The 23,975-nt window shown below is 59.3% G+C and overlaps 1 protein-coding gene and 1 pseudogene across 10 annotated transcripts in view; both read left to right on the forward strand.

The window, feature by feature from the left end:
* The window catches only part of AP2A2 (adaptor related protein complex 2 subunit alpha 2), a 77,481-nt gene that overhangs the window by 29,552 nt on the left and 23,954 nt on the right, over nt 1–23,975 (forward strand). For 8 of the 10 annotated variants that reach the window (XR_009403968.1, XM_059398206.1, XM_059398170.1 and 5 more), the window contains 4 exons: nt 6,025–6,093; nt 14,959–15,101; nt 17,536–17,729; nt 20,501–20,630. Coding sequence is in view for 9 of the 10 variants with exons in the window: in XM_059398170.1 (XP_059254153.1) it covers nt 6,025–6,093; nt 14,959–15,101; nt 17,536–17,729; nt 20,501–20,630 (536 nt within the window). In the remaining variant the exon portion in view is untranslated. Of the gene's footprint in view, nt 1–5,633; nt 5,733–6,024; nt 6,094–13,599; nt 13,794–14,958; nt 15,102–17,535; nt 17,730–20,500; nt 20,631–23,975 lie in introns of those variants that run through there. The other 2 variants (XM_059398217.1, XM_059398190.1) reach the window with 2 other exon arrangements.
* Nucleotides 11,772–11,869, forward strand: LOC132009555 (U6atac minor spliceosomal RNA; annotated as a pseudogene).

Genomic DNA, 23,975 nt, shown 5'->3' on the forward strand with positions numbered 1-23,975 from the left:
TGCGGGGCTCGATCCCAGGACCCTGAGATCATGACCTGAGCCGAAGGCAGAGGCTTGACCCTCTGCGCCATCCAGGTGCCCCTAGATTTCCTTTAAAACTTACTTTAGACCGGCACGTTCGAGCCCAGTGCAGCAGGTGCAATTCCCCTTTGGCGTTTTCAGGGTTGATGCTTGGGGATGGCCTTGGTCAGTGGAGTCCGAGCCGCCCCGTGTCCAGTTAAGGGCTCCACCTGTGGGCTGTGTTGTGAGGGCTGGTGCTCCTTGGCCTCCATGGTGGTGTCTCTGCGTGAGATGGTGGCCCTGGGCCATAGTCTGGGCCCAGCCCAGTGATTTGGGTGGTCTGGCCTAAACCTGAGCCCAGGGAGGCTCCCGCACTGGGCCCTCCACTGAGGTGTCTGTGCAGCATCTTGTGAGTTCCCCTCTTGCTGGGAGTCCCTGCGTGGGCTGATGGGCTCCTCCCCTCGATAGGGAACCCCACTCATCCTGCCCAGCCTCCTTTGTCTTTGTTGGTCGCCAGCCAGCCCTGTGTGTGTGTGTGTGTGTGTGCGCGCGCGCACCTGTGCAAGGCTGTTGAGGTGGGGGAGGATCGGGTGGGGGCAGGGACAGGAAGTGCCTGGGAGACTGAGGTCACTGTGGCAGCAGGCGTGAGGGGCACCCCACCCTGTTCGGAGAGGTCGGGGGTGTCTTGAGGCTGCCATCCTCACTGCTTAGTTGGAAGGGGGAGGGGGAGGGGACGCGGCTGCAGAGCACTCAGGGTGGGGGGAGAAGGGCATGGCTAGGGGTTCCAGAGAATCTCTGTGGGTCCCCCTTACGGGAGCGTGATGCACAGTGCGCGGGACCTCGTGCGCAGGCCGCGCTGGAGGCGTGGATGGCCCCCTCCGCCCGTGGAAGAGACTCGGGTTTCGTGCAGGGGCAGCTGTGGTCAGATGCACCCGAGGACCCAGCAGGGCAGCGTCCAGCTTCGGCGTGAACATCCCTGCACGTGGGTCCACTGCCTCACTAGGCAGTCTGCTCTTCTGTTCTCTTCGTTGTGCAGGAAAACAGGAGGCGTCCCGGGAAACCTGGGCCTGGAGGTTCACGAGTTATGCTAAGGGGAACACCCTCGTCACTTCCACCGGGGTGATGGCCCCAGAGGCCCTTCCACGTGCCCTTTCCCATTCACCTCCCCAAAATCTACTGCCATCGTTGGGTACCTCTGCACCCCTCACGGGTCTCTCACACGGGTGCCCCTGAACGCTGTGCTTCGGTCTTGCGCGCTCCTAAACATTTCCTGTTCTTCAGTATTTCCGTCCGCGTTCCTTTTCCTCACAGCAGGCTGTTGAAGACCCAGGACGCGTAAGGGGCGTTACGTTGGGAACCCCTAGTGGGGTCCCCCGTGCTCTTGGCCGTCTGGCAGCTGGGGACGGAGGCCAGATCACATGTAGCTGACACCTTGGCCAGACTCGAGGTGCTGCCCTGCCGTTCCGGGGGGCCCGTGCTGTGTCTGCTGACGCCCGTGACCTAGCCGCTGTGCGCCTCCCTGCTCTGTCCCAGGCAGTCCTTTGGGAGGACGCCCGATGGTGGTCGGCCCGTGCCTTCCATGGACGTGTTGGGATGCTTGGACCGAGAGCCCCTTCCCTTCCTGAGCGGCTGCCCGGGGGCGCTTCATGTGGAAGAGGCACGACAGCTGCTTGGCTCTTTCTTCCAGTGCCTAGTTTCCAAGTTAATTTGTTCCTTAATATCCTCAGCTAATGAGGTGCTTTTTTTTTAAATAAAATTTTGAACTCACGGATTTAATTGTTCTTGTGAATTTTGGCCACGGCACTTTTTATCCTTTTTGAAGCTTGGGCTGTCCCCCCTTTGGCTCATGGCGTCTCTCCGCTGGGTGCCGAGTGTTCCCGACGTGGCCCTGGTGGTGTGCGCGCTTTGAGAGTCCTCGTCAAGTCCAGGTTGCCGTGGGCCTCGCCCAGTCGTGGGTTCGGCAGTTTTGCCGGGAAGCCTGGCTTCTTGTAGTGTGACATGGTGCTCCCGGAGCACAGCCTGGAGGTGGGGGTGCGCTCGGCCACCGACATCGTCTTGTTCTGAGCCTCCTGTGAGGACAGCTGGAGGGGACACACGTGCGCATCTCGAGGGGAAAATGCCTCACGAGGCCCTTGTCGACTCTAGCTCAGGTCGGGACAGCCGGGCTTTTCTCCTGAAGCTCGTCCGCCCCAGGATCTCGAGGACGCTGGGGGTGCCTGGGTAGGCTATGTCCTGATCGCTCGTGAGTGACCTTCATGCTGTTGCAGCACGACAGGCTCTGAGCCCGCCACCGTCAGTGTGGTGACCGGGCCACCTGGCCCAGTGCCGCTCCTGGCCCGCCCGGCCGCGGCCGCGCTCACGTTCGCGCCGCCGCCTGCGTGTTTTCCCCTTTCCTCACTGCCGTGCGGCTCCGTGGCTGTCCCCGGGAGCCTCGGTGCCCGCTCGCTGCCATGGACTGTCGCGGGGGGCCTGCGGCACGCCCATGGCGCTCTGGACCCTCGCCCTCGGTCAGGTTTGCGCCGGGCGCGCGGGGGGGCTGGCTGTGCTGGATGGAGAGTCCCGGTCGCACGTTTCCTTGCGCGGGGCTCGGCCGTCACGTTTGCTTCTGTGGCGGGGCTCGGCCAGACTCCGAGTGTCTTCGATTTTCCTTCTCGCGTGAGCTGCTTGCGCTTCTTCGGTGTTCAGAGGACTTTCCCTTTGCAGTCGGGCGCTGTCATGAAAGTAGGTGTCGGTTCGTGTTATTTGGGGTCAGGACGCCCAGGTACAGGTGTGGAGGTTTCGGGGAGGCCGTGGGGTGACAGCTGCCGTCTGCCCTGCTGCCGCGCTGGCCCTTCTCTTCGGGGCTCTGCTGGCCCCAGGGTGGGTCTCGCTCCGCCGCGGCGTTCGCGACTTTTGTCTTGAGTCCTTCGTTGCGGCCTTCGTTGCTGTGCCGGGCGCGTCCGCGTCTTCTCCTGCCGAGACCTCTGTCACCTGTGCTCGCATCGCTGCCGCGCTCGTCTTCGTTTCCGGAGCGCGCACTTCTGATTTACTTGACGTCTGTTCCCGGATGCCTGAATTTTTCTAGTGGACTGTGTTTTCTTCGTGTCTCTCCGCATGCTTTGAAGGAGAGGGCTCTGCTTTTGCTTGCTTCTGGCCGGGGGCCTTCCCGGGGCCCTTTCCTTGTTCCTGGGGCTGCTGGTCTGCTCCTGCGGCCTCTGCTCTGACGTCCGCTCCCGTGGGAGGTGAGCCCGGTACTGGCTGTGGCTGACGCGTATGTGAGGGCAGTTTTCTGAGCGGATGGCGGGGGCCAGGGTCGGTGCGGGAGGCTTTTCTGCAGCGCTCCCCGGCTGCGGCCGCGGCGACCGCTTTCGCAGGTTCTGGGCTTGCCCTGCTTCCCGGGGCCTTCCCCGACCCTCCGCTCGTCTGCTGCTCGGCGGGACTCGGAGCAGGCCCCGGTGTGCGCGCGGCGGGCGGCGGCTCAGCTCCCCTGGGCCCCAGGCTCAACCTTCGGAGCTCGCGCCGGTCCGCTTCGGGCCTCCCTCCCTCCGGTCCGGCGGGCCGGCCGCTCTCCTCTCTCCGACCTCGGCCGACGAGCTGCGCGGAGGCCTGTGGCCTTGGGGGTTTTCCCGGGGAGGGAGTGCGCTGCCGGGTGACGGCAGCTGCCCCCGAGCAGCGAGTCGGGCCTTGCGCGCTGGCTCTCCGGCCCCCCGCGTGTGCGCCCATGCCCGTGCCCCTGTCCAGGGACGCCTCGCCGCCGGCCGTGGCGGGACAGCAGCGCGTGGTCGTGTGTTTGCTGGGAAGCGGCCGCTGTGAGGAAGCTCTGGTGCGAGGCCGCCGCCCCCTCGGTTGTGTTCTGCAGCCGCCGCCTGGCTCGCTTGTGTTTTTCCGTCTGTCCTGGTGGTAACGCCTCTCGCTTCACGCGCTTCTAGTTTGATTTAACGCTTTCCAGTCCCGGCTAAGACCTGTGGCTCCTACGACAGCTGGTCCTGCTCATTTAGCGTCACTTCTAACCCCGAGCTCCGCTCCGGACCGACCCCTTACGGCTGCGCAGCACAGGTTCCTGCCCCTCCGGCTCTCCAGCCCTGTAGGGCCGCGTAGGTGCGGCCGGGCGGAAGTGGATTCCTGTACGCCGGTGAGAAGCGCGCGTGCACGAGGGGTCACGGGTGCGCACTCGCGGGTGCACGCTCACACCCAGACACACATCCGCGCTCGCACACAGGCACGCTCGGCCGCACACGCCTGCACAGCGGTTTGCCGTGGGTCAAGCTGCCTGTCGTCAGCAGGGGCCGCCGGGGCGCTGTGGCCATGGCCACCTGCTCCAGGTCGGGAAAGCGGGGTTTGGCAGAGATAACCCTGTGTAAGAAACAGGTGGCCCTTGACCTGCCGCCCTGGGCCGTTAAAGCCCACTGCTCTCACCTGTTCCCTGTCCCTTCCCCGACCCTTCAGGGAGCCTTTGGCTGCTCCTTCTGTTACTCCCGCGACCAGCTCTGGCCTGCGTGACATCAGGGCCAGTGCCGGTGCCTGCCTGCACCCCTCGCTCCCCAGAGCCGGCCGCCATGCGTGTTCTGTTAAAGGTCTCCTGCCCTCCCCCTGCCTGGAACAGTGACTCCCCAAGCGCAGGAAGTGTCGTTTTTTTTTTTTTTTAAAGATTTTATTTATTTATTTGACACAGAGAGATCACAAGTAGGCAGAGAGGCAGGCAGAGAGAGAGGAGAAAGCAGGCTTCCCACCGAGCAGAGAGCCTGATGCGGGGCTCGATCCCAGGACCCTGAGATCATGACCTGAGCCAAAGTCGTAGGCTCAACCCACTGAGGCACCCAGGTGCCCCAGGAAGTGTCGTTTTAACCTACCTCTTGGCACTCAGATGGCGCCTGGTGAGTGAGCCGGCCACATGGCCCTGTCCTGACCAGCTGCTCTGCCGGGGCTTTCTAGGGCCCTGTGTTTTAGCGAGTTGGTAGTAAAAGAAGAATGATGTTCTGGGAGTGTCCCGGACAGGAGGAGGTCGCTTTGCTGGAGGAGGTGACGTAAGTTCCACGAGGGCTGAGCATGTGGAGAGCGTTTCTGGAGGACACGGATGCGCCCTGTGTCTGGACAGGTGTAGAGCGCGTGGGGCTGGCGGTGCTCGGGGGGGCTGCTCTGGAGGCCTTTGCTCCCCCTGCGAATGCAGTGGCAGTGCAAGGACTAGCCCGGAGACGGTGCTCCAGAGGGAACCTCGTCCTGCTCCCACGCAGTCGGGGGTTTACGGAGATGTGCTCTCGTCTCCAACTCTCTGTGTCCCGTGGGAGGAATCCTTTCTTGGACTTTTACAGTACTTGTCACCTGTGTAGCCCTAGAAGGTCTCCCACGCTCTCTAGGCCTCCCTTTCCACACTTGGCCACGGTGGAGTGAACCCGAGCGTGGCCTGATGGCCGTTCTTCCTCGGACACGCGCCACGCGCAGACGTTGTGGGGTTGGGTCCGGTGCAGCGTCTGGTGCTGTCAGGCATGTGGCGTGCTCTCCGTCTCCTTTACACGTGGTGCGGGAAACTTCCAGATCTCATCCCAGATGGTAGAAGTGGATTTACCAGACTTCGTAGGTTGGTGCATTTCGTAGAGAAAATTAGAAGCATATTATAGTTAAAACTTCATACTTTTAAAAATTGCCTGTGGCTGTAACAGTCAATTTTAGGAATAAACTTTCAGCTGATAATGACTCACTGTGGAAAGTGTTTAGCAGGTGTTTGAGTACTCTCGGTTCCAGAACTGTGGCAAAAGGTAGGATTGAAAATGGCGCTGTAGAGCCCTCCTGTCCTGTCCTGCTGTGGCTGCTTTCCTGTGTGGTGCTTTTACAGACTTGCCCTGTTTTGACCCGGGGGCCCTGTGTGAGGCCCCAGCTTCTGTCCCAAGCACTTCCCTGCTGGTTTCGGCTGCTGGGAGATTGCTTCTTTCCTTGCCTCCTAGAAGCAGTGGTTCTGCCTTTGATTCTGACGTGTTGGTCTTGTCAGGGGACAGATGTTTGCATAGAAATCAGTTAAAGTAAAAATGCATTTGTGTTCTCTTTTTTTAGGTAAAAGTAAAGAAGCAGAAATAAAGAGAATAAACAAGGAACTGGCAAACATTAGATCAAAATTTAAAGGTAAGTATGTTCAATCTTTTTCATAAAAAGGGCTTTTTTTTTTTTTCAAGATTTTATTTACTTATTTGACTGACGGAAATCACAAGTAGGCAGAGAGGCAGGCAGAGAGAGAGAGGAGGAAGCAGCCTCCCGGCTGAGCAGAGAGCCCGATGCGGGGCTCGATCCCAGGACTCTGGGATCATGACCTGCGCCGAAGGCAGAGGCTTTAACCCACTGAGCCACCCAGGCGCCCCAAATAAAGTCTTTAAAAAAAAAAGAAATCTGCTTAAAAGATTTTAGTTTTTTATTTATGAGACAGAAAGTGAGTGAGTGAGTGAGTGTGAGGGGCAGAGGGAGAGGGAGACTGTCACGCAGATTCCCTGCTGAGTGCGGAGCCCGATGCTGGGCGGTGCAGCCCTGAGATCAGGACCTGAGTGAGATCAAAGGGTCCGACGGTCAGCTGACTGGGCCAGCCCGGGCCGCAGGAGTAAGATGTGTTTGAAGTCAAGCCGTTGGTTGCTGTTGACGTAGACAGCTCATGTGGAATTGACCAGGTCGGGCGGCCCCTCGCTGGACACAGCCTTGTCCCTGACCCGGTTCAGGTGGAGGTCTCAAAGAGAGGCGCCACCGGAGGCTGCTCGGGGGTTTGGGGTGCAGGTAATCAGCAGCTCCCATACGGAAGCCCGTTTGGCTTTGTGGATGAGGAGTGGACGTGACCTCACCCTCTCAGTAGACCGCCACTTTCCCTGAGAAAAGACCCCCATTTTGAAGAACTGTCAGGCATAGGATTTTAGTCTTGACTGGAGAGCCTTGGTTGGAAGCCTTTGCTTTTTCTGGGTTTGAGATCCGGTTCAAGCGTTCGCGCAGCCCGGAATTAGCAAGTGGAGGAGAGGGCTAGGCCTGAGTCCAAGAGCTGGAGGGGTGGGTGGCAGGTGGAATTTCTAGGAATGGATGGCTTTTCAGGACTCGAGAATGGATATCCTGTGTCATTAAGTGATGCAGAAACCAGTGGAGTTGGGTATTTCTGTGTTGAGTGCTCGGGAAAGTATTGTTTTCTTTTCCTTTTTTTTTTCTTTCATCCGCTGCTTTATTTCAGGGCTTGTGGCTGACAGCGCTCCCCGACCTAGCCCCCCTCTGCTACAAAAGTAATTGAACTTGCAAAGGGGTTGTTCTGGCTACAGGACGTGGCTTGGAATCTCAGCCCACAGGCCTTGGAAGTCAGGGGAGGAGGGAGGGCAGTCCAGGTCCAACAGGCAAGTGCAGGTGAGGCAGCCTTGCCCTTGCCCAGAGTGTTGGGACACTGGCTCTGAGGAGAAGCAAGCATGTTCACGGCTTTCTTAGCCAATGACGGTCTTCAGGGCCCTGGGGGACCCAGCAGCGCACCCCTCCTCCAGTCCGTGCCCGCAGGCACACTGCCATGCTTGCGGCTGTACACACTCACACTCACACTCACATCCACTCCGTACACGTGGAGGGCTCTGAAGGTCTGGATCCAGAGCCTGGACCCTGGAATGTCTCTGGACTGGCAGGCGGCGGGACAGGCCCACGGCAGGTGGCGCGGCCAGGGTTGTGGGTCCTCTGCATTGCTGTCGACTGGCTGCCGCCCGGGCACCTATCCAGTCACGGTACGTGCCCCTGCTTCCGACAGATCCGTGATAGGCATCTGGGATGCCCCTGGGCGCACAGTGCGAGAGATGACTCCCGTGTTGCAGGCGCGGTCCTTTTCTTACGGCAGAAGACTTGCTGGGCTTGCAGAAGGGGCAGGTGGACTGGGTGTCTGGAGCGCGGGCCGTCCTTCGGGGGCGGCTTCTATTCGGAATTTCTGCACCCTCGTCTTTTCTCCTCCTCGTGACAGCCTTGTTCCATGTTTTCGTATTTTTAACTGGGCCTGAAACTCCTGAAACTGTGTGTGAGGTTTGCGTTTGCATATATGTACGCACACATTGGAATATACGTGTGTGTGTGCGCGCGCGCATGCATTTTGGGGGTCTGTAACTTTTATTGCTCAGATGTTTTTAGAAAAAATTTTTTTTTAAAGATTTTATTTATTTATTTTACAGACTGAGATCACAAGTAGGCAGAGAGGCAGGCAGAGAGAGAGGAGGAAGCAGGATCCCTGCTGAGCAGATGCGGGGCTCGATCCCAGGACCCTGAGATCATGACCTGAGCTGAAGGCAGAGAATTAACCCACTGAGCCACCCAGGTGCCCCTAGAAATTTGTTTTTGTTAAGATTTTATTTCTTTAGATTCATTGTGAAATTGAGAAGAAGGTACAGAAATTTGCCGCATGCCCCTGCCGCCACATGCTCCCCGTTACCGACACCCCACCGGGCTGGCGCATTTGCTGCAGCTGATGAACCTACATGGACACATCGTCATTGTCATTGTCTTCTTTTTTTTTTTTTTTTTTTTTTTAGATTTTATTTATTTATTTGTCAGAGAGAGAGGGAACACAAGCAGGGGGAGAGGGAGAAGCAGACTCCCCACTGAGCAGGCAGCCTGACACGGGGCTGGATCCCAGAACCCTGGGATCATGACCCGAGCCACCCGTGCACCGCTAGACCCAGAGTCCACAGCTGACTCGCGGTGTGTGTTCTGTGGTTCTGCATGAAGGGGTGATGGTATGTAACCACCATCATGGCGTCAGGCAGGTGCTTTCACTGCCCTGAAAATCTTTTGTGCTCTGCCTGTTCCTCCGTTCCTTCCCCTCAAACCCTGGCCGCCACTCGTCTTTTACCGTCTCCGTAGTTTTGCCTTTCCCGGAAGCTCAGGACGCCGCCTTTCAGACCGGCCTCCTCCCCGCCGTCAGGTGCCCGCAAGCTCCTTCCCACGGCTTCACGGCTCCTTTCTCTTTGTCACGGATGCACAGGCCAGGGTCAGCCTGGCCACCTGCTGAAGGACACCTCGGCGGCTTCCAAGCTGGGTCGGTTACGGAAGTCGCGGCACGAGCTGTAGACAAAGCTGCCGCGAGCACGCCCGGGCGGGTTTTGTGTGGACGTCAGCTCCCGGCCCCTTCGGTGGAGACCAGGGGGCGTGACCGCCGGATCGCGCGGTGACAGTGCGTGTCCTTGGGTGAGAAGCCGGCAGACGGTCTCCCAGGGTGGCCGCTCCACCGTGCGTCCCACCAGCCACACAGATGAGCCGGTCTCTGGTGCCGCCCGTGGGCTGGCTTTGGGCCGTCCCGGCAGGTGCGCACAGGGAGCGCACGACTGTTGTGAGGATTTTATTTATGTATTTATTGGGGGGAGTGGGTCTCACTTTCGTTTTAATCTGCGTTTCCCTGATGGCGTGTGTTGTGCGCTCGTTTGCCGTCTGTGGGTCTTCTCGGGGGAGGACTTGTGGCTTTCATTGTCTCTCCAAGGGCCAGCACGTGGTGGTCCAGAGTGAGGGCGCTCTGCCCGCCTGCAGATGTCTTCCTGCTCCGATGCTGGTCGCGTCACGTACCCTGTGTCTGCTCAGCTGCGACGTGTGGTGTTGATGACCTTCTCGGGCCGGTTCTCTGTGAAGCAGGTGCTGAGGTGGGCTTGGAGGACACAGGATTTCGGAGAGAGGAGGGCCCGTGAGAACTGAGGGAGGGAGAGGGCTGGAGGCAGGCGGAGGAGCCCGTGGAGCCGCTGGCCTGTTCGCGAGCTTCGTGGTGCAGCTTGCTGTGAGAGGCGCCTGCATTGGGTGGGATCGGCTGGGCGCTTGTTGCATCCGCTTGCTCAGCTGTGGCTCGAAGCCGAGGAAGGCAGCCCCGGACAGGACCGACCCTGCCGCTAACCACACTCCGCAGCTCCGGTCCTTAACTGAAGGAGGGTCCGCGTCCGCTGCACAGGCTACATCTACGTTTGGAGATCCGTAAAAATCGCTGCATAGAAAGTGAATGCCTAATAGGCGTTAATCGTGTTGTCATTGAGAAAGAGTTCACGGCCCTTCGGATGGTCAGCCTTCAGATTCTTGGTGTAAATGTTTTGGGAGCGAACAAGGCATCTGTTGTTTCTTCTGTCTTGGTGCCTGCCTGAGCCAAGCTGTCCTAGATGGGAAAGAGCTTCCCTCTTCTCTGTGGAGCAGTTGGCATTGCTGCATGTGTGTGTCCTGACCGGTGACAGAGACGAGAAGACCGACCTTGGTCTTCAGGAGCGCGCACCCCGGGGCGTGTGCTGCAGTTAGGGCCGATGAGCAAAGTCAGGTCTGCGCCATCCGGGAGAAACAGAGTGCACGTCACTAACGGAGACATACGCGTGCGTCTCAGTTTTCTAGTAGCCACATTTAAAAGAGAAGCAGATGGAACTAATTCTGGGGGCACCTCGCTGGTTCGGTCAGAAGAGCACGTGACTCTTGACGTGGGGCTGTGTGTTTGTGCCCCACGCTGGGTGCAGACGTTACTAAAAAACAAAAAACCAAAACTTAAAGAAACCTACTTTTAATTTACTCAGTCTAGTATGCCTAAAATGTTGTTGCAGTGTGTGGTCAACAGAAAAAGGTCTCTCTTCCTATAAAGAGGTATCCTACATGTTTTCCATGCGAGTCTTTGGACTCTGGTTATGCTCAGAGCACACTCGGTTCAGACCGGCCACGCTTCGGGGGCTCAGCAGCCGTGTGTGGCCGGAAGCCACCTTGCCGGACGGTGCAGACGTCAGCCATGTCTTCTGCGGAAAACAGAAAGACACAATCGTACACAGAACTTTGAAAGTCTAACAGAGTGACAAGAAGAAAGGGGGGGGCTTCCCGAGGCTGCTCTAGGAAGACGTCGTGTCCACAGAAGCGAGGACAGCCCTGAGCTGTTTGTGCCTTGAGAGCGGCTGCTGACCCCGAAGAGCGAGCCGCGAGACATTTTGGTCTCCGTGAGGGTTGAGGCGCGCTACCTCTCAGTGTGCTGTTGCCTCCCCGGGGACACGGCCACACCGGGAGGCTGCCGTGACCACCGGGAGCCGGTGCGCTGCTGCCGTCTGGCGGGCAGAGGTCAGGGAGGCTCCTCGCTGTCCTACCACGCCCAGTACAGATGCAGCGTGCGGCCGTGGGCAGTCCTGCTCCAGGAGAGGATCAAAGCCTGGAACCCCCCCAGAAGGGGAGGGTCTGCCACGTTACACTGAGACTCTCAGAGGCAAGGCCCTCAGGGCAGGGGCGGACTGTCGTGGACGTGCAGCGGGCCTTCGGGCCTCCGAGTGTCCCACAGAACCTCAGACTTCACACCGGCTTCGGGTGAGGAGACGACCCCTGCAGGAGGGCACACGTGAATCCTAGACCCGACTTCTCACGCAGCATGTCCGGTATGTCGTCGCCGTGACCGGCGCGTCACGACAGCACGAGCAAGAAGCAGAGGCGGAATTACCGGGAGTCTGAGACCGGATTTCAGATCACAGTACCGAAGTCCGTCTACCATTTTTCAAGAAAAGGCGTGCTTGAACTTTTGAGCAGGAGACTTCTGGTGGGAAAGGGGACGTGGCGAATCGTGGTAGGACCAGACGGACCTTCCAGAACCGAGGCCTGCAGTAACCAGAAAGAAGGACTCAGGGTCTCAAACAGCACCCGTGCTTGCGGCGGGGTTCGTGCTCTGAGTGACAGGCGAGAACCAAACCCGTCCCAGGTACGGGAGCCCGGATGCGGCGCAGACGGGGGCAGACGGAGGCCGCAGAGAAGGGCCGCTGAGAGGGTCTGGGAGGCGTCATTGGTGTCCCAGGAGGAAAGGGGGGTGTACAGCTTTAAGATCGTGGGAAGTCGTGTGTGTGAGGAGCGAGGGTCTGCGGTCCCCTTGACGAGGATGGAGGAAGCCCTCAGGCCAGCACCGGTGAGGCTTTGCCGCCGTCATTTGTTTCTCCTGAATCCTTTGAAATCCAATTCCTAATTCTGCCTTTCTAGATTTTATGCATTGACAGTTTATTTTTCTGACTTCAAAATATTGTTAGATATTTTCAATATTTTAATAAATTTGTGTATCTTTTAAAAAATGCATAAAATTTACCGTACTGCAGTGAAACGTGTGCGTAGACACGTTACTGTGGGATTGCAGGCGCGCAGCGTCGGGTGGTCCGGGCAGTAGCTAGGCGGGGGGTGCCCTGTGCTGCCAGGCAGTGGTGCGCATGGCGGACTGCCCGACGGCCGCGTGCTCACCAACCAGCTGGAGGCTGTGCCCTGCCAGCGTGTCTTCTAAGAATGAAGCTGAAACGGACCTTTTTCAGACAAAAATGGAGCCCACGAAATTCTGGAGGATGTGTTTCGGGCCGGAAGCAAATAGTCCCGGAGGACAGGCCGGAGGGGCGGAAGAGAGGGAAGGAGTGGCAGATGCGCACGGAAACGGAGGCGATCTTTGTGCAGGAGACCTCCTTGGGGAGTTAGGAATACGTGTGCAATGAAGCACTTGCCAGCAAACAAAAGGTGATGAAACGTGACTGTCCCAGGAACACTAGGAAGTTGCATCTCTGATCCCAAACCTTGTCTTCAAGAGAGCTGGAGGCCGATGGCTTCACCGGGGAGCTCTGCCGCAGGGGAAAGGTGTGGGGCTTGGGCGTGTGACATGGCCCACGGGCTGTAGACAGTGTCTGTGCGCCACTTCCAAACCTAAGCTCGTGGCCACTCGCCCCTTGGGGGTCTTCCCGTCGCCTCCTTGAGAAGAACGTGCTTTGGGGCTGCTGTGCGAAGAGAAGGGAGGCATCTGCACGGGCCTAGATCTGCGCTGACTGGAGGCCGCCCCTGCTGATGCTCATTAGCAAGAAGTTGGCGCTTGTCACCTAAGCCCCTGAGTTTTGGGGTGGAATGGGGTAGTTCTGTGCTGGGAGCCGGCGTGCTGTCTTGAACCCACTGGAAAACGGCTGCTGACTTAGCGTTGACAAGGACACGATGATGGCGCGTCTCTGCTCGGCTGCAGTCTACCAGATGGTAGACGCTACCGGAGTGGCCGCTGGGTGGCCCCTAAGTTCTAGGGGTGCACGTGTGAATAAAGAAGTGCCCACAAAGACCTCAGGTTACTGTGGGTGTGGCGGGACTGAACTAACCACGGCTTTCCGTGGGGAGCGTGACGCTCACGGTGAGGCTGCAGCGTGCCAGGGGCTCGGCGCGGGTCTGGCATCGCCTGTGCTCATCTCCCCGGTGCGCTCGACCGTCGGCTTCACGAGACCTTCACGCACAATACAATGTCCTCAATGTGCACTTCGGATTCTGGAAGCTACGTGTATTCCTGCCGCCGCCGGCACGCGCGGGCAGATCGTTTCCAGCACGGCGAGGGTTTGCCTGCGTCCCGTGGCTCTCAGCCGCCTTCCTCAGCCCCCGGCAGCCACAGGCCGTCACAGGCCACGGAGCGTCGCTGTTTCTGGAAAGGTCCTGCGGAAAGAGCCCTGAAGGGGGTCTCTGAGGGCCACGGTGCCACCAGGGGGCGCTCTCGCTGCGTGCGTGCGTGCGTGCGTGCGTGCGTGTGTGTGTGTGTGTGCGCGCGCGTGCGTGTGTGTGTGTGTGTGTGTGTGTGTGCGCGCGCATGCGCGCGCGGCCGGCCACTCCCCACCGCCCCTGGACTCGCCTGCCCTTGGCCCGGCGCCCGGGTTGCCGCCGGCTCCGCGGTCCTGCTTCAGCTCCGTGTTGGCCCCTGGGGAGGAGGCTGTAGAGAAGCTGGGGGGCCCCAGGGGCGCAGACTGGACCCTGAGCCTCAGTCAGACGCGGTGCGGTGCGTGGCCGGCTTTCCCGCCGCCTCTGTCCTCTGGTCCGGGCCGCGGGCTGCGCCCTTTCCGGCAGGAGAGTGCGATTTCGGGGTGAGAAAGTCCTGGCCTAGAGGCGGTTCTCGCCCGTGCTAAAACCAACATTTGGAGGACCCCTAGTCCGGTCTGGTGAGGAGAGTGGAACCACAGTGGGTTAGAGGGACGGTCACCTGGGGGAAGTCCTGAGCTCTCCTCAAGGTGACGCAGGAGGGAGTGTGGCCCCTTGGGCTGGAGGAGAGTCCCCCGGAGGACAGAGTTGGAGGCCCCTCCTTGGAGCAAGGGGGTCCCTCCCTGGAGAGCAGAGAAGGTCGCTGGTTTGGCCTGGCCGGGGCCAGGCTGTCAGGAGCGCAGAGGGGGACACTGTCCTCAGGCAGCTGAGTGTCCTGGGCCTGCACAGGGAATCCGGATGCCGGCGTGGGCACCCGGTCGCACCGAGGGGCTGGGTGCACGTTACGGGCAGGGTGGGGCCTCGGAGGGGCCTCGGAGCTCCTCCTGTCCTCACTGCAAACTGTGGGAGGCCCATCGGGCAGCCGTGTCCCTCGGAGGCTTTCTGCCGAGACAGCCATGATGGAGAGGTCTGCAGAGCTCTTTTTTTTTTTTTTTTTTTTTTTAAGATTTTATTTATTTTAGAGAGAAAGAACAAGCTTGGGCATTGGGGGGTGGAGCAGAGGGCAGACGGACAGGGACAGGCTGAGTGCAGAGCCTGGCATGGGGCTCAGTCCCCTGGCCCTGGGATCACGTCCCTTGAGATCACGATCTGAGCCAAACCAATAGTCAGACGCTCGAGGGACCGAGCCATGCAGGCGACCCTCCCCGCCCCGCTGCTCTTGTGTGATTTCCGTGGGTGGGTGATTTGTCCTAAAACTGAAGTGAAACGGGGGTCACCTAGAGCACTGCTTACCTGCCTATGTTAATAAACTTATTTGAAAGACTGACTTTTACGTATAAGTTGGGGCTCTGTTAGGCCGGAGGGAGGCCCCCCGGGGCCTGGCCTGCCCCGCCCCGGGCTGTCTTGGGAGGGAGCTCTTGCTGCCAGAGATTCCGGCTTCTGTTTTGGGTTCTGACGCGCACCGTCCGGTCTAGAAACATCACTGGCACTCAGCACTGTGCCGTGCGTGTGGCAGGCGCCTGCCTCTCTGGGGCAGCCCCCGCGCCCTCTGCTGTCTGGCTCTGGCTGAGGACTTCCCTGCTCTCCCCGCCCTCCCCACCTGTTCCGTAGGCGACAAGGCTCTCGATGGCTATAGTAAAAAAAAATACGTCTGCAAGTTGCTCTTCATCTTTCTGCTGGGCCATGACATTGACTTTGGGCACATGGAGGCCGTGAACCTGCTGAGCTCCAACAGATACACGGAGAAGCAGATCGTGAGTGTTGCTGAAGGGGCGCAGGGCTGGGGTGGGGCCGGCAGAGAAGACTGGTGAGGTGGCTCCAGGGCCTCCCTCTCCAGGAAGCCGTCCTGCCGATGGAAGGGGCTCTTTCCCCATGGGACACTCTTCTGGTGAGGTGGCCATTTCTTCTTTCTTTTTTTTATTTGAAATATTTTATTTACTTACTTGCCAGAGAGAGGGAGAGCACGAGCTGGGGAGCAGGGGGCGGAGGGGGAAGCAGGCTCCGCGCTGAGCAGAGAGCCCGATGCGGGGCTCGATCCCAGGTCCCTGGGATCACTGACCTGAGCCGAAGGCAGAGGTTAACCAGCTGAGCCACCCAGGCGCCCCAAGGTGGCCATTTGTTTTCTAGTTCTTTCCTTCTTTTTTTCTTTCTTTTTAAAGATTTTACTTACTCATTTGACAGACAGAGATCACAAGCAGGTGGAGAGGCAGGCTCCCTGCTGCTCCCCACTGAGCAGGGAGCCCGATGCGGGGCTTAATTCCAAGACCCTGGGATCACGACCTGAGCCGAAGGCAGAGGCTCAACCCACTGAGCCACCCAGGCGCCCCTCCCTCTTCTTCTTCTTCTTCTTCTTTTTTTTTTTTTTTTTGAGATTTTATTTGTTTCTTTGACAGAGAGAGAGACAGAGCTGGAACACGAGCAGGGCGAGTGGCAGAGGGAGAGCAGGCTCCCCGCGGAGCAGGGAGCCTGACCGCAGGGCTCAGTCCCAGGACCCTGGGATCATGACCCGAGCCAATGGCAGACCCTTAACTGACTGAGCCCCCCAGGCGCCCCTTTTCTTTTCTTTTTTTTTTTTTTTTTTTTTTTAAAGATTTTATTTATTTATTTGACAGAGAGAGATCACAAGTAGACAGAGAGGCAGGCAGAGAGAGAGAGAGGAGGAAGCAGGCTCCCTGCTGAGCAGAGAGCCCGATGCGGGACTCGATCCCAGGACCCTGAGATCATGACCTGAGCCGAAGGCAGCGGCTTAACCCACTGAGCCACCCAGGCGCCCCCCTTTTCTTGATCTTTCTTTACAACCCCCTGCAGTCTGGGAATTCGCTGCGGGTCTGCCGGTGCCGCACGAGGCCTGGGTTGGACGTGATGGGTGTTGTGGGCGTGCCTGTTTCCCCGCAGTGCCGGGCTGACGCGCTGGCACAGACCCCTTCTCCTGGTGGCCTCTTGCACAACTTTCTGTTTCTGACAAGGACACGACAGCTACACGGGTTAAGAGCTGGAGCTGTAAATGGGTGCGCCTTTGCCTTGCTCCCGGCTTCTGGAGGCTTCCTAGATGGTGCCAGTACCTGGGCGCCTGAAGCGGTCTCAGACTTCGTAGCTTAAGGTCTATCGCCTCTTGGGATGATGATACTTTTATGTTTTCTGTCATGTTGCAAAATAACAGTTTTTTCTGTCTAAAAATTTAACTTACAGCAAGTAAAAAAGAACCCAAAAAACAAACAAAAAGCTAGGTCCCCCAGGAATTTTGTAAAATACTGGTATTTACCCAGTAAGAATTTGGGTGTCTTCCATGGACCACGCAGTTCGCTGGGAGGCCTCTGGGGACATAGGAGCCAGAAGCAGATGTGGGCCCTTCTCCGTCCTAGTGAGGAGATGGTGTCATCCAGCCCACAGATAGAGAACTAACAGCTGTGGCCGGTGCGCAGGGAATAGGCCCTCCGGGAGCCGGCAAAGGGGGTGGGCGAGTACGGAGGTCCCCTGGGCAGGGCGTTGGGCGTGGGCCCGGGCAGAGGAGGAATTAACTGGGGGATGGGGGCAGCCAGAGCAGGTAGCACCTGGCCAGGGGCACGGGCAGCAAATGTGGGGCAGCAGTGGCTAGAGTGGAAGAGCGGACGTGGGTGGGTGTGGGGGGGGCCTTTCCCCCAAGACCAGCAGGAAGCTGCTCAGGAGTTGACCGGCGTGGTCAGGGATCAGGTGAGTCTCAGGAAGGCCACTGTCCCCCTGCCTGGGAAGGGTGTGGATGAGGGATGACACGGGACTGGAGTCTGGTCAGTACTGAGTGGAAGCTGAGGGCAAGAGGCTAAAGCTGCAATCAGCAGGGTTTCTGGAGCTCGCCGCCCTTTCGTAGGGCCTTCTGGTCAGGCTTCCCCCGTTCAGGGTGGCAGTGAGTCCAGTTTGCTCACATGGCACCACGGCTAGGTGAGTGGGACGGGTGGCGGGGGTGGGGACCGGGGGTCATCTGGCTACATGCCTCTTAGATGTGTCCTGCAGGGTTGTCCTGATGGCAAAGCTGGAAGCAGACCCTGCTTCTTCACGGAACGGCTGTTTTCCTCAGAGCGGCCTGACTCCTTGTGCGGGACACAGGCAGACTGGAGGCTTCGGGAGGCTTCCCGAGGGCTGCACATGTGTGCGTTGCTGTCCCGTGCGGGCTCCAGTGGTCACGAGCGTCTGTCCTGTCTCTCTGGAACCCAGGGCTACCTCTTCATCTCTGTGCTGGTGAACTCCAACAGCGAGCTCATCCGGCTCATCAACAACGCCATCAAGAACGACCTGGCCAGCCGGAACCCCACCTTCATGGGTCTGGCCCTGCACTGCATCGCCAACGTGGGCAGCCGCGAGATGGCCGAGGCCTTCGCTGGGGAGATTCCGAAAATCCTCGTAGCTGGGTAGGTCTGTGTGAAGTCAGTCGGGTCTGTAATTACATGAAGAATTTATCGGAGGAGTTGATCTGCCTGTTTCAGGTGTGGGAGGCCTGTGCGTCTAGGTGCTTGGGGACGTCCACTCATACCCTTGCCCCCCGGTACATGGCGGTTGTAAAGTACGTGGAAGAAGAGCCTGCCGACCACAGCTGACCGGGAAGGGCCGCGGAAGGAGGGCCGCAGTCGCCCCGTGGTGGGGCCCAGGGCCCCTTGCTCTCTCAGGAGCGTTACTCGAATCCTGAGAGTCCTCTGCCCCCTTGAGTCTGGGGAGAGGCCGTGCGGGGCTGAGCAGGCAGTTTGGGAGGACTTTGACACTGGGCTGGGCTGTCCGGGGCCGTGGGGCGCGGCGGAGGTGGGGTCCTGTTTGGTGTCCCAGGACTCAGCTGAGTTGGGCCACACCCTGGTGACGCGTGTGGCTCCACAAGAGCCCCAGTCCCGGGCAGTTCATCAGGACTTGGGGGAACAGCTTCTCTGGGGCGACCGGCAGTGAGCAGACTACGGCCAGCATGCTGTGGGCGTGGGTTCCGGGGGTGCTGGTGCGCATCTGGTGGTGCTGGGGATGCCCCGCCCCAAGGGTCCGGGGTGCCTCGGGGGTGAGCCCTGGCCTAGATGAGCAACAGAAGGGCTGTGGCTTTACAGGCCATGGAGGGGTGTGTGAGGCGTGTGCCAGAGGCAGACAGGCCAGGCTGGACGCGAGGCCCTGGAAGACTGGGAGTGGGGCGGCTCCCAGACGGTGCGCCAGTGTCAGGTCGTGCACTGGAAGGGGCTGCAGAGCTGAGGAACCTGCTGGGGGGCCGAGGTGATGCCATTCCACGCCTGCTGATGGGGGCTTCAGGGCACGGCGGGCACCCCGAGAGCAAAGTCACCGGGACGGAAGAGGCTTCAGGTCCGTCCGGAAGATGGCCGGGGTCGGTGTGGGCTCAGGGCCTGAGGCTTCTCTTCCTCCTCGTTAGGGCTGGTCCGGGTCTGGCAAGGCCTTCCCTCACCGTCTTGCTCCCTCTGGCTGCTGCCTAGGCCCTTCCTTGTGCCTGGCGCACGCCAGCGAACACGTCTGTGTACTGTCCGCCTCTGCCCTCAGAGGGAAAGCTCGCTGGGGCCCGAGGGTTTTGTCCACTACGGCTGCTGATTTATTTCCAGCATTTTGAACCATATCTGGTATATGGTACAGGCTTGATAAATACCTCTTGGATGAATGAGGTGTAGAACAGGTCATCTCTGGTAAGTATTCAGGTGGTAATTCAAGAACCTTCTCCTGAAATAAAGGATGGACACATTTGCAGATTGAAAGGACGCAGAGGGTGTGCAACGCGGCCCGGCCTCGACAAGCCAAAGAGGATGGGCGAGAGGAGAGAGAGGCCGCTGCCAGGGGACAGTTGTGTCTACAAGTTGTGAGGCCTGGGGCCCCAGGTGGGGCCTTGCCCTGCTGAAGTGTCTGTCAGAGTCCAGGTCACAGAGTCAAGTCACTGTGTCAGAATTGGCATGTTGGGGATGGGGTGGTGTAGGGCTCAGCTGGCACTCGGCTCCTGGGCCCTGGGTCCGAGACAAAGCAGGCAGCGCTCTGCCTGGGCTCCCCAGGGTCACTGGATGTTGGACTTCCCTCTCCGTGAAGGTTCTTCCCCTGCTGGCCTTGGAGCGGTGCGGGAGCGGCGCGGTGGGGAGGCGATCCCGAGCGCAGAAGCACGCTGGCTAGAAGCTGGCACAGTTGGGCCTCGAGGCCTGCGGGGCGTGCTGCCCTGCGACTGCTTACGAGGACGGTGTGTGGCCTGAGAGGGGCACGGACCTGTTGCTCCCGGGGCTTTTAGTATCTGACGGAGCATTTGACTGGGGCGATTTCTCTTTGGAGTAGAGTGGGGAGCGGCTTGGGGATTCTCACCTTGGCTTGGACTCATTTAGGAACGAGAAAGCAACCATGGAGGCGGATGGTAAGGCTGACCCCCAGGCCCTTCTCTTCCCTGTGCGTGGGAGCGCCTCCGCGGCTTCGCCCGGGACTCTGAGAACGCCGACTTGTTCTCTCTCCCGCCGCCTGCGCGGATTCTCCTAGGCGGGCCTGTGGCTTCCTGGCGGCTCGCGGAGTTCGGCTGGGCGTGGTGGGCAGGGGGTAAACGGGCATCGGGAACATTGTGTGCCCTCCGCGAACATGGACGCCTGAACAGGAAACCCTCCAAACGCCCCTTTCCTGGGGTGTGCGCCCTTCTGACCTGGCTTCTCGGTGTTATCGGCGTGCCCGGGACGCTGGCTGCCGCGGCGCAGGAGCCCTCCCTCTGGTCCTCTGTGCTTAACCGCCGGGGGCTCTGTGGTGGTCGCTGCTCCGACGCTGTCTGTTTCGACTGTGTGTTATTAAGTGCATTGTACGCAGAAGTTATCTGGAACCCAGACAGAGAGGAACAGTAGCTGAGTCTGCTCTGTCTTGCACAGCCAAGGTCCAGGGCGGCAGTTGGGAAAGATACCAGAACGGACATTTCTGGAGAAGAGAGCTTCCTGGCAGGGCTCTGCTGAGGGTTGTGGTGGGGTCCGAGGCAAGTCTTCGGAGCAGACAGCCGTCTCGCCTTCCGGGCCCGGTCCACACCAAGACCTCTCGCAGGAGGGGGTGTGGACTTGAGCACATGGAGAGGGTGGAGCCTCCTGGTCCCCCGGTTCCTCTGGGCTCTTCTCTGTGAGGCTCGGGGCTACGCTCGGCTAGCTGGGGCTGCGTGGGGAGCCGGCTGCCTTCTTGAGTGACGCTGGTGTCTGTCTTTCAGAGATACCATGGACAGTGTGAAGCAGAGCGCCGCCCTGTGCTTGCTGCGTTTGTACCGAACGTCTCCTGATCTCGTCCCCATGGGAGACTGGACGTCCCGAGTGGTGCACCTTCTCAACGACCAGCATTTGGTAAATGTCTTTGGACTCGTGTCCCCCCGCGCCCCACCGAGGAACCGTTTCTGGAATCGCCATTGTGAAAGCAGCTCTGTGTGGCTTCTCATGATGCTGGGGGGGATACATCACAGCTCAGCCCACTGAGTGTGTGAGCACTTGGGGGCCTCTGTGGCTGGGGGAGGGGCTCCCCGCTCCCCGGGGACGGGATAACGCAGATGCAGCCTCTGGCTCACTGCAGAGCTCGTTATTGGAAGGGCCTCCTGCATGCTGCGGCTGGGCAGCTGAACAAGACAGAGACCAGTGTCTTCTGGAAATGCCCTGTCTGGCGAGGGCACTGCAAGCGTGTGCTTCTCTCCCTGGGGTTTTGAGGGGGTGTCCTGTGACCTGACCTATGCTCTGGCATGGCCACTGCACAGGCCAGGCCCGTGTGTCCTCCCTGTGTCGTCGGGAACGACAGGGAGGTGCAGGGCGACTTGGTGATAGTGGTTAGACATGGGTCATGGGTGCTGTCCACACCCGACGGGGCACACAGGGACGTGACCTCAGCACATGGAGTCAAGTCGGAGCAGACATTGGGCGCGGCGGCTTTGCGTTGCATGAATTCTGTTGTATAAATGAGAATTGAAATTCAACACAGATTTTTCTTGAGTCGATCAGTGTGAGTATGTTAGCTGGTTTCTGTATTATTGCTCAGGAGGAATCTACCTTAAAAATTAAATTAAAAATAGGGCGCTTTCAGCCAGTTGAGCATCGGCTCAGGTCGTGATCCCAGAGTTAGGGAGTCAGGCCTTGCGGCGGGCTCCGTGCTCAGTGGGGCCTGCTGGAGATTCTCTCTCCTCTCTCCCCTCATTCCTTCTCCTCTCCAAAAAGACGATTGACTAAAAGTAAACAGTCATGGCATGCAGACTCAGAGGAGAGAGCTCGTGGCTGTGTCGGGACACTTGCTGTGGGGTGGCAGCCCCATGGGCTGTTCCCACGTTGTCATGGCCCACGCGTCCTGGGATGTTTGTATCCAAGCGGGGCGGCCCTTCCTCAGCACGGAGGCCGGTCAGCGCAGCCATGTTGTAGGGCGAGGGGGACGCACCTGGGAGGCGGTGTTGGGAGTGCACGCCAGGTTGCGTGGGTCCCTCTCAGTCCGTCCAGGTTCCGAGTCCACCAGTGGAATCTTGAAGCTGCGCAGGAGGCTGTGAGGCTCGAGGCCGCAAGTTGCCCACCCGGCAGCCCTGGGAGGCGGGGGCGCTCTCCAGTCCCGTGCCTGTGGGAACACGGGCTCAGAGGGCTGCAGTGGCTTCTGCACATCTGGACTTGGGCCAGGAGGTGCTGAAGGCTCAGAGCTGGGGCAGCGTAGGGGGCCTGCGCCTCGTGGCCGACAGGTGTTGAGCGCTGCTCAGAGCAGTGGCCGAGAAGGGCCTCTCCTCTGACATGGCACGATTCGGTCGCCCCAGCTGTGTGGTTCGCTTGCACAGTTGGACGTGCACGACCAGGTCTCACTGGCCGCGCTGCCTGGCACATGCTTGCTGTGGGCCGCCAGGGCCCAGCTCGGAGAGGAGAGGGAAGAGGCGCTGGCCCGCTGGCCCACAGGAAGGCCCAGCCCATCACCCTGTCTTTTTCTATCTCTCTTCTCGTCCCATGTTCTCTGGTCTCTCGGTGGCTGTCCTTTATGTGGTTGTGGCTTCTCTGTCCTGTGCCTCTTGGCTTTGTCGCTAAAGATGGCCCGAGATTTGGCTGGCTTTGTCTCCGGCTCAGGAGTGTTGGCTGGCTGTGCCGCCAGAGGCCAGCAGGCCCCTGTGTGCCCTTGTCCTGAGAGCAGAGCAGGAGCCCGGGGGTCTGCGTGGGGCAGGCAGGGAGCTGTGGCCAGAGGGACGGTACTGGGGGCCATCTGGGCTCCCCCTGGTCTTGTCACGCTGCCCTTCCCACGAAGACTCCGGGGACAGCAGAGGATGGGAGAAGCCGAGCTCGAGCCAGCGAGTCCCAGCTGACTCTTGTCAGAATACGGAGGCTTGTTCTGTCCTCCTGGGGGGCCAGGCGGAGCCGCAGACGCTCAGGAGCTCTGCTGCATGTCTCTGCCCGGGTGGGACGGGTGTTTGCAGATCCTGAGTTTGTTAGAGCTGTCCTGCGAGGGAAACCCGTTCGCTGTTGCTTGCCAGGACATGGACATGGAGGCCCGCGTTCTATCTGTGCCTTTAATGCTGCTTTCACGTTGTCCTTAGAAAGCCGAAGGAGCGCTCCGTCGTGGCCGGGGCTCCCTCCCTGCACCTTTGCAGCTGCGGAAGCGGCCGGCCTTCTCCCGCCCGCTCAGGAGCCTGGTGGAGGAGGGCCAGGGGCACCAGCAGTGGCCCAGTGCTTGCTTGAGCTTTATTTGCATTTTCATTGCATTCCTTTTTTTTAGAGACTATTTATTTGACAGAGATCACAAGTAGGCAGAGAGGCAGGCAGAGAGAGGGGGAAGCAGGCTCCCCGCTGAGCAGAGAGCCCGATGCGGGGCTCCATCCCGGATCCCGGGATCATGACCCAAGCTGAAGGCAGAGGCTTTAACCCACTGAGCCACCCAGGCGCCCCCGCATTCCTTGTTTTATCTATTTCGTATTTATGAGAGAACTTCTTTACTTAAGCAGTGTTTTCCTTCAAGACACAGGGATTGGTGGGAGTGACTTCTTGTCCTGGGACAAGAGCAGGTGTCCCCGTGCTGCCTGAGGCCAGGTGCCGCATGGGGGGCACTCTACAGGGAAGGGGCCTCACCGGGCCTGGGCTGCCGCAGGGAGCAGCGGGGTGGATCTGTTCAAGAAAGGCAGGGATAGGCCCCCCAGCTGCTCTTCTCCATGGTCACACTTCTGGGTTGGAGAGATTCAAGTGAGTCCAAGGGTAATGTCTCCCTTCCTGGTCCATACAGAGTTGATTTCTTTTTTTCTTTTAAAGATTTTATTTTTAAGTAGCGTCTGTACCCACATGGAGCGCAAACTCACACTCTGAGATCAAGAGTTGTGTGTTCTCCTGGCGGAGCCAGCCAGGTGCCCCTATGAGGAGTGTTGTAAGCGAGGGGCAGCAGTGAGTGCTGCTGAGCCCAGACCCCGAGAGGGCGGCAGGGCAGGTAGAGACCCGGCCGGCTGCTGCGGCGCTCCGCAGGCCTCCACTGAGGCAGGGGCTGGGTCGGCCTTGCCGGACGCCCAGGTTCTCCGAGAGAAGCTCCAGAAGGAAAATGACAGACGTGTGCTGTCTCAGACACGATGGGCCAGTCAGAGCAGTTTTGAATCTGGCCCAGGGTCTCTGGGTCGTTGCTCTCGGTTTAAAGTGTTTTTTTTTTAAAATTTAATTTTTTTTTTAAAAGATGTTATTTATTTATTTGACAGAGGTCACAAGTAG

The sequence above is a fragment of the Mustela nigripes genome, chromosome 1, assembly GCF_022355385.1.
Source record: "Mustela nigripes isolate SB6536 chromosome 1, MUSNIG.SB6536, whole genome shotgun sequence".
Classification (NCBI taxonomy): Eukaryota; Metazoa; Chordata; class Mammalia; order Carnivora; family Mustelidae; genus Mustela; species Mustela nigripes.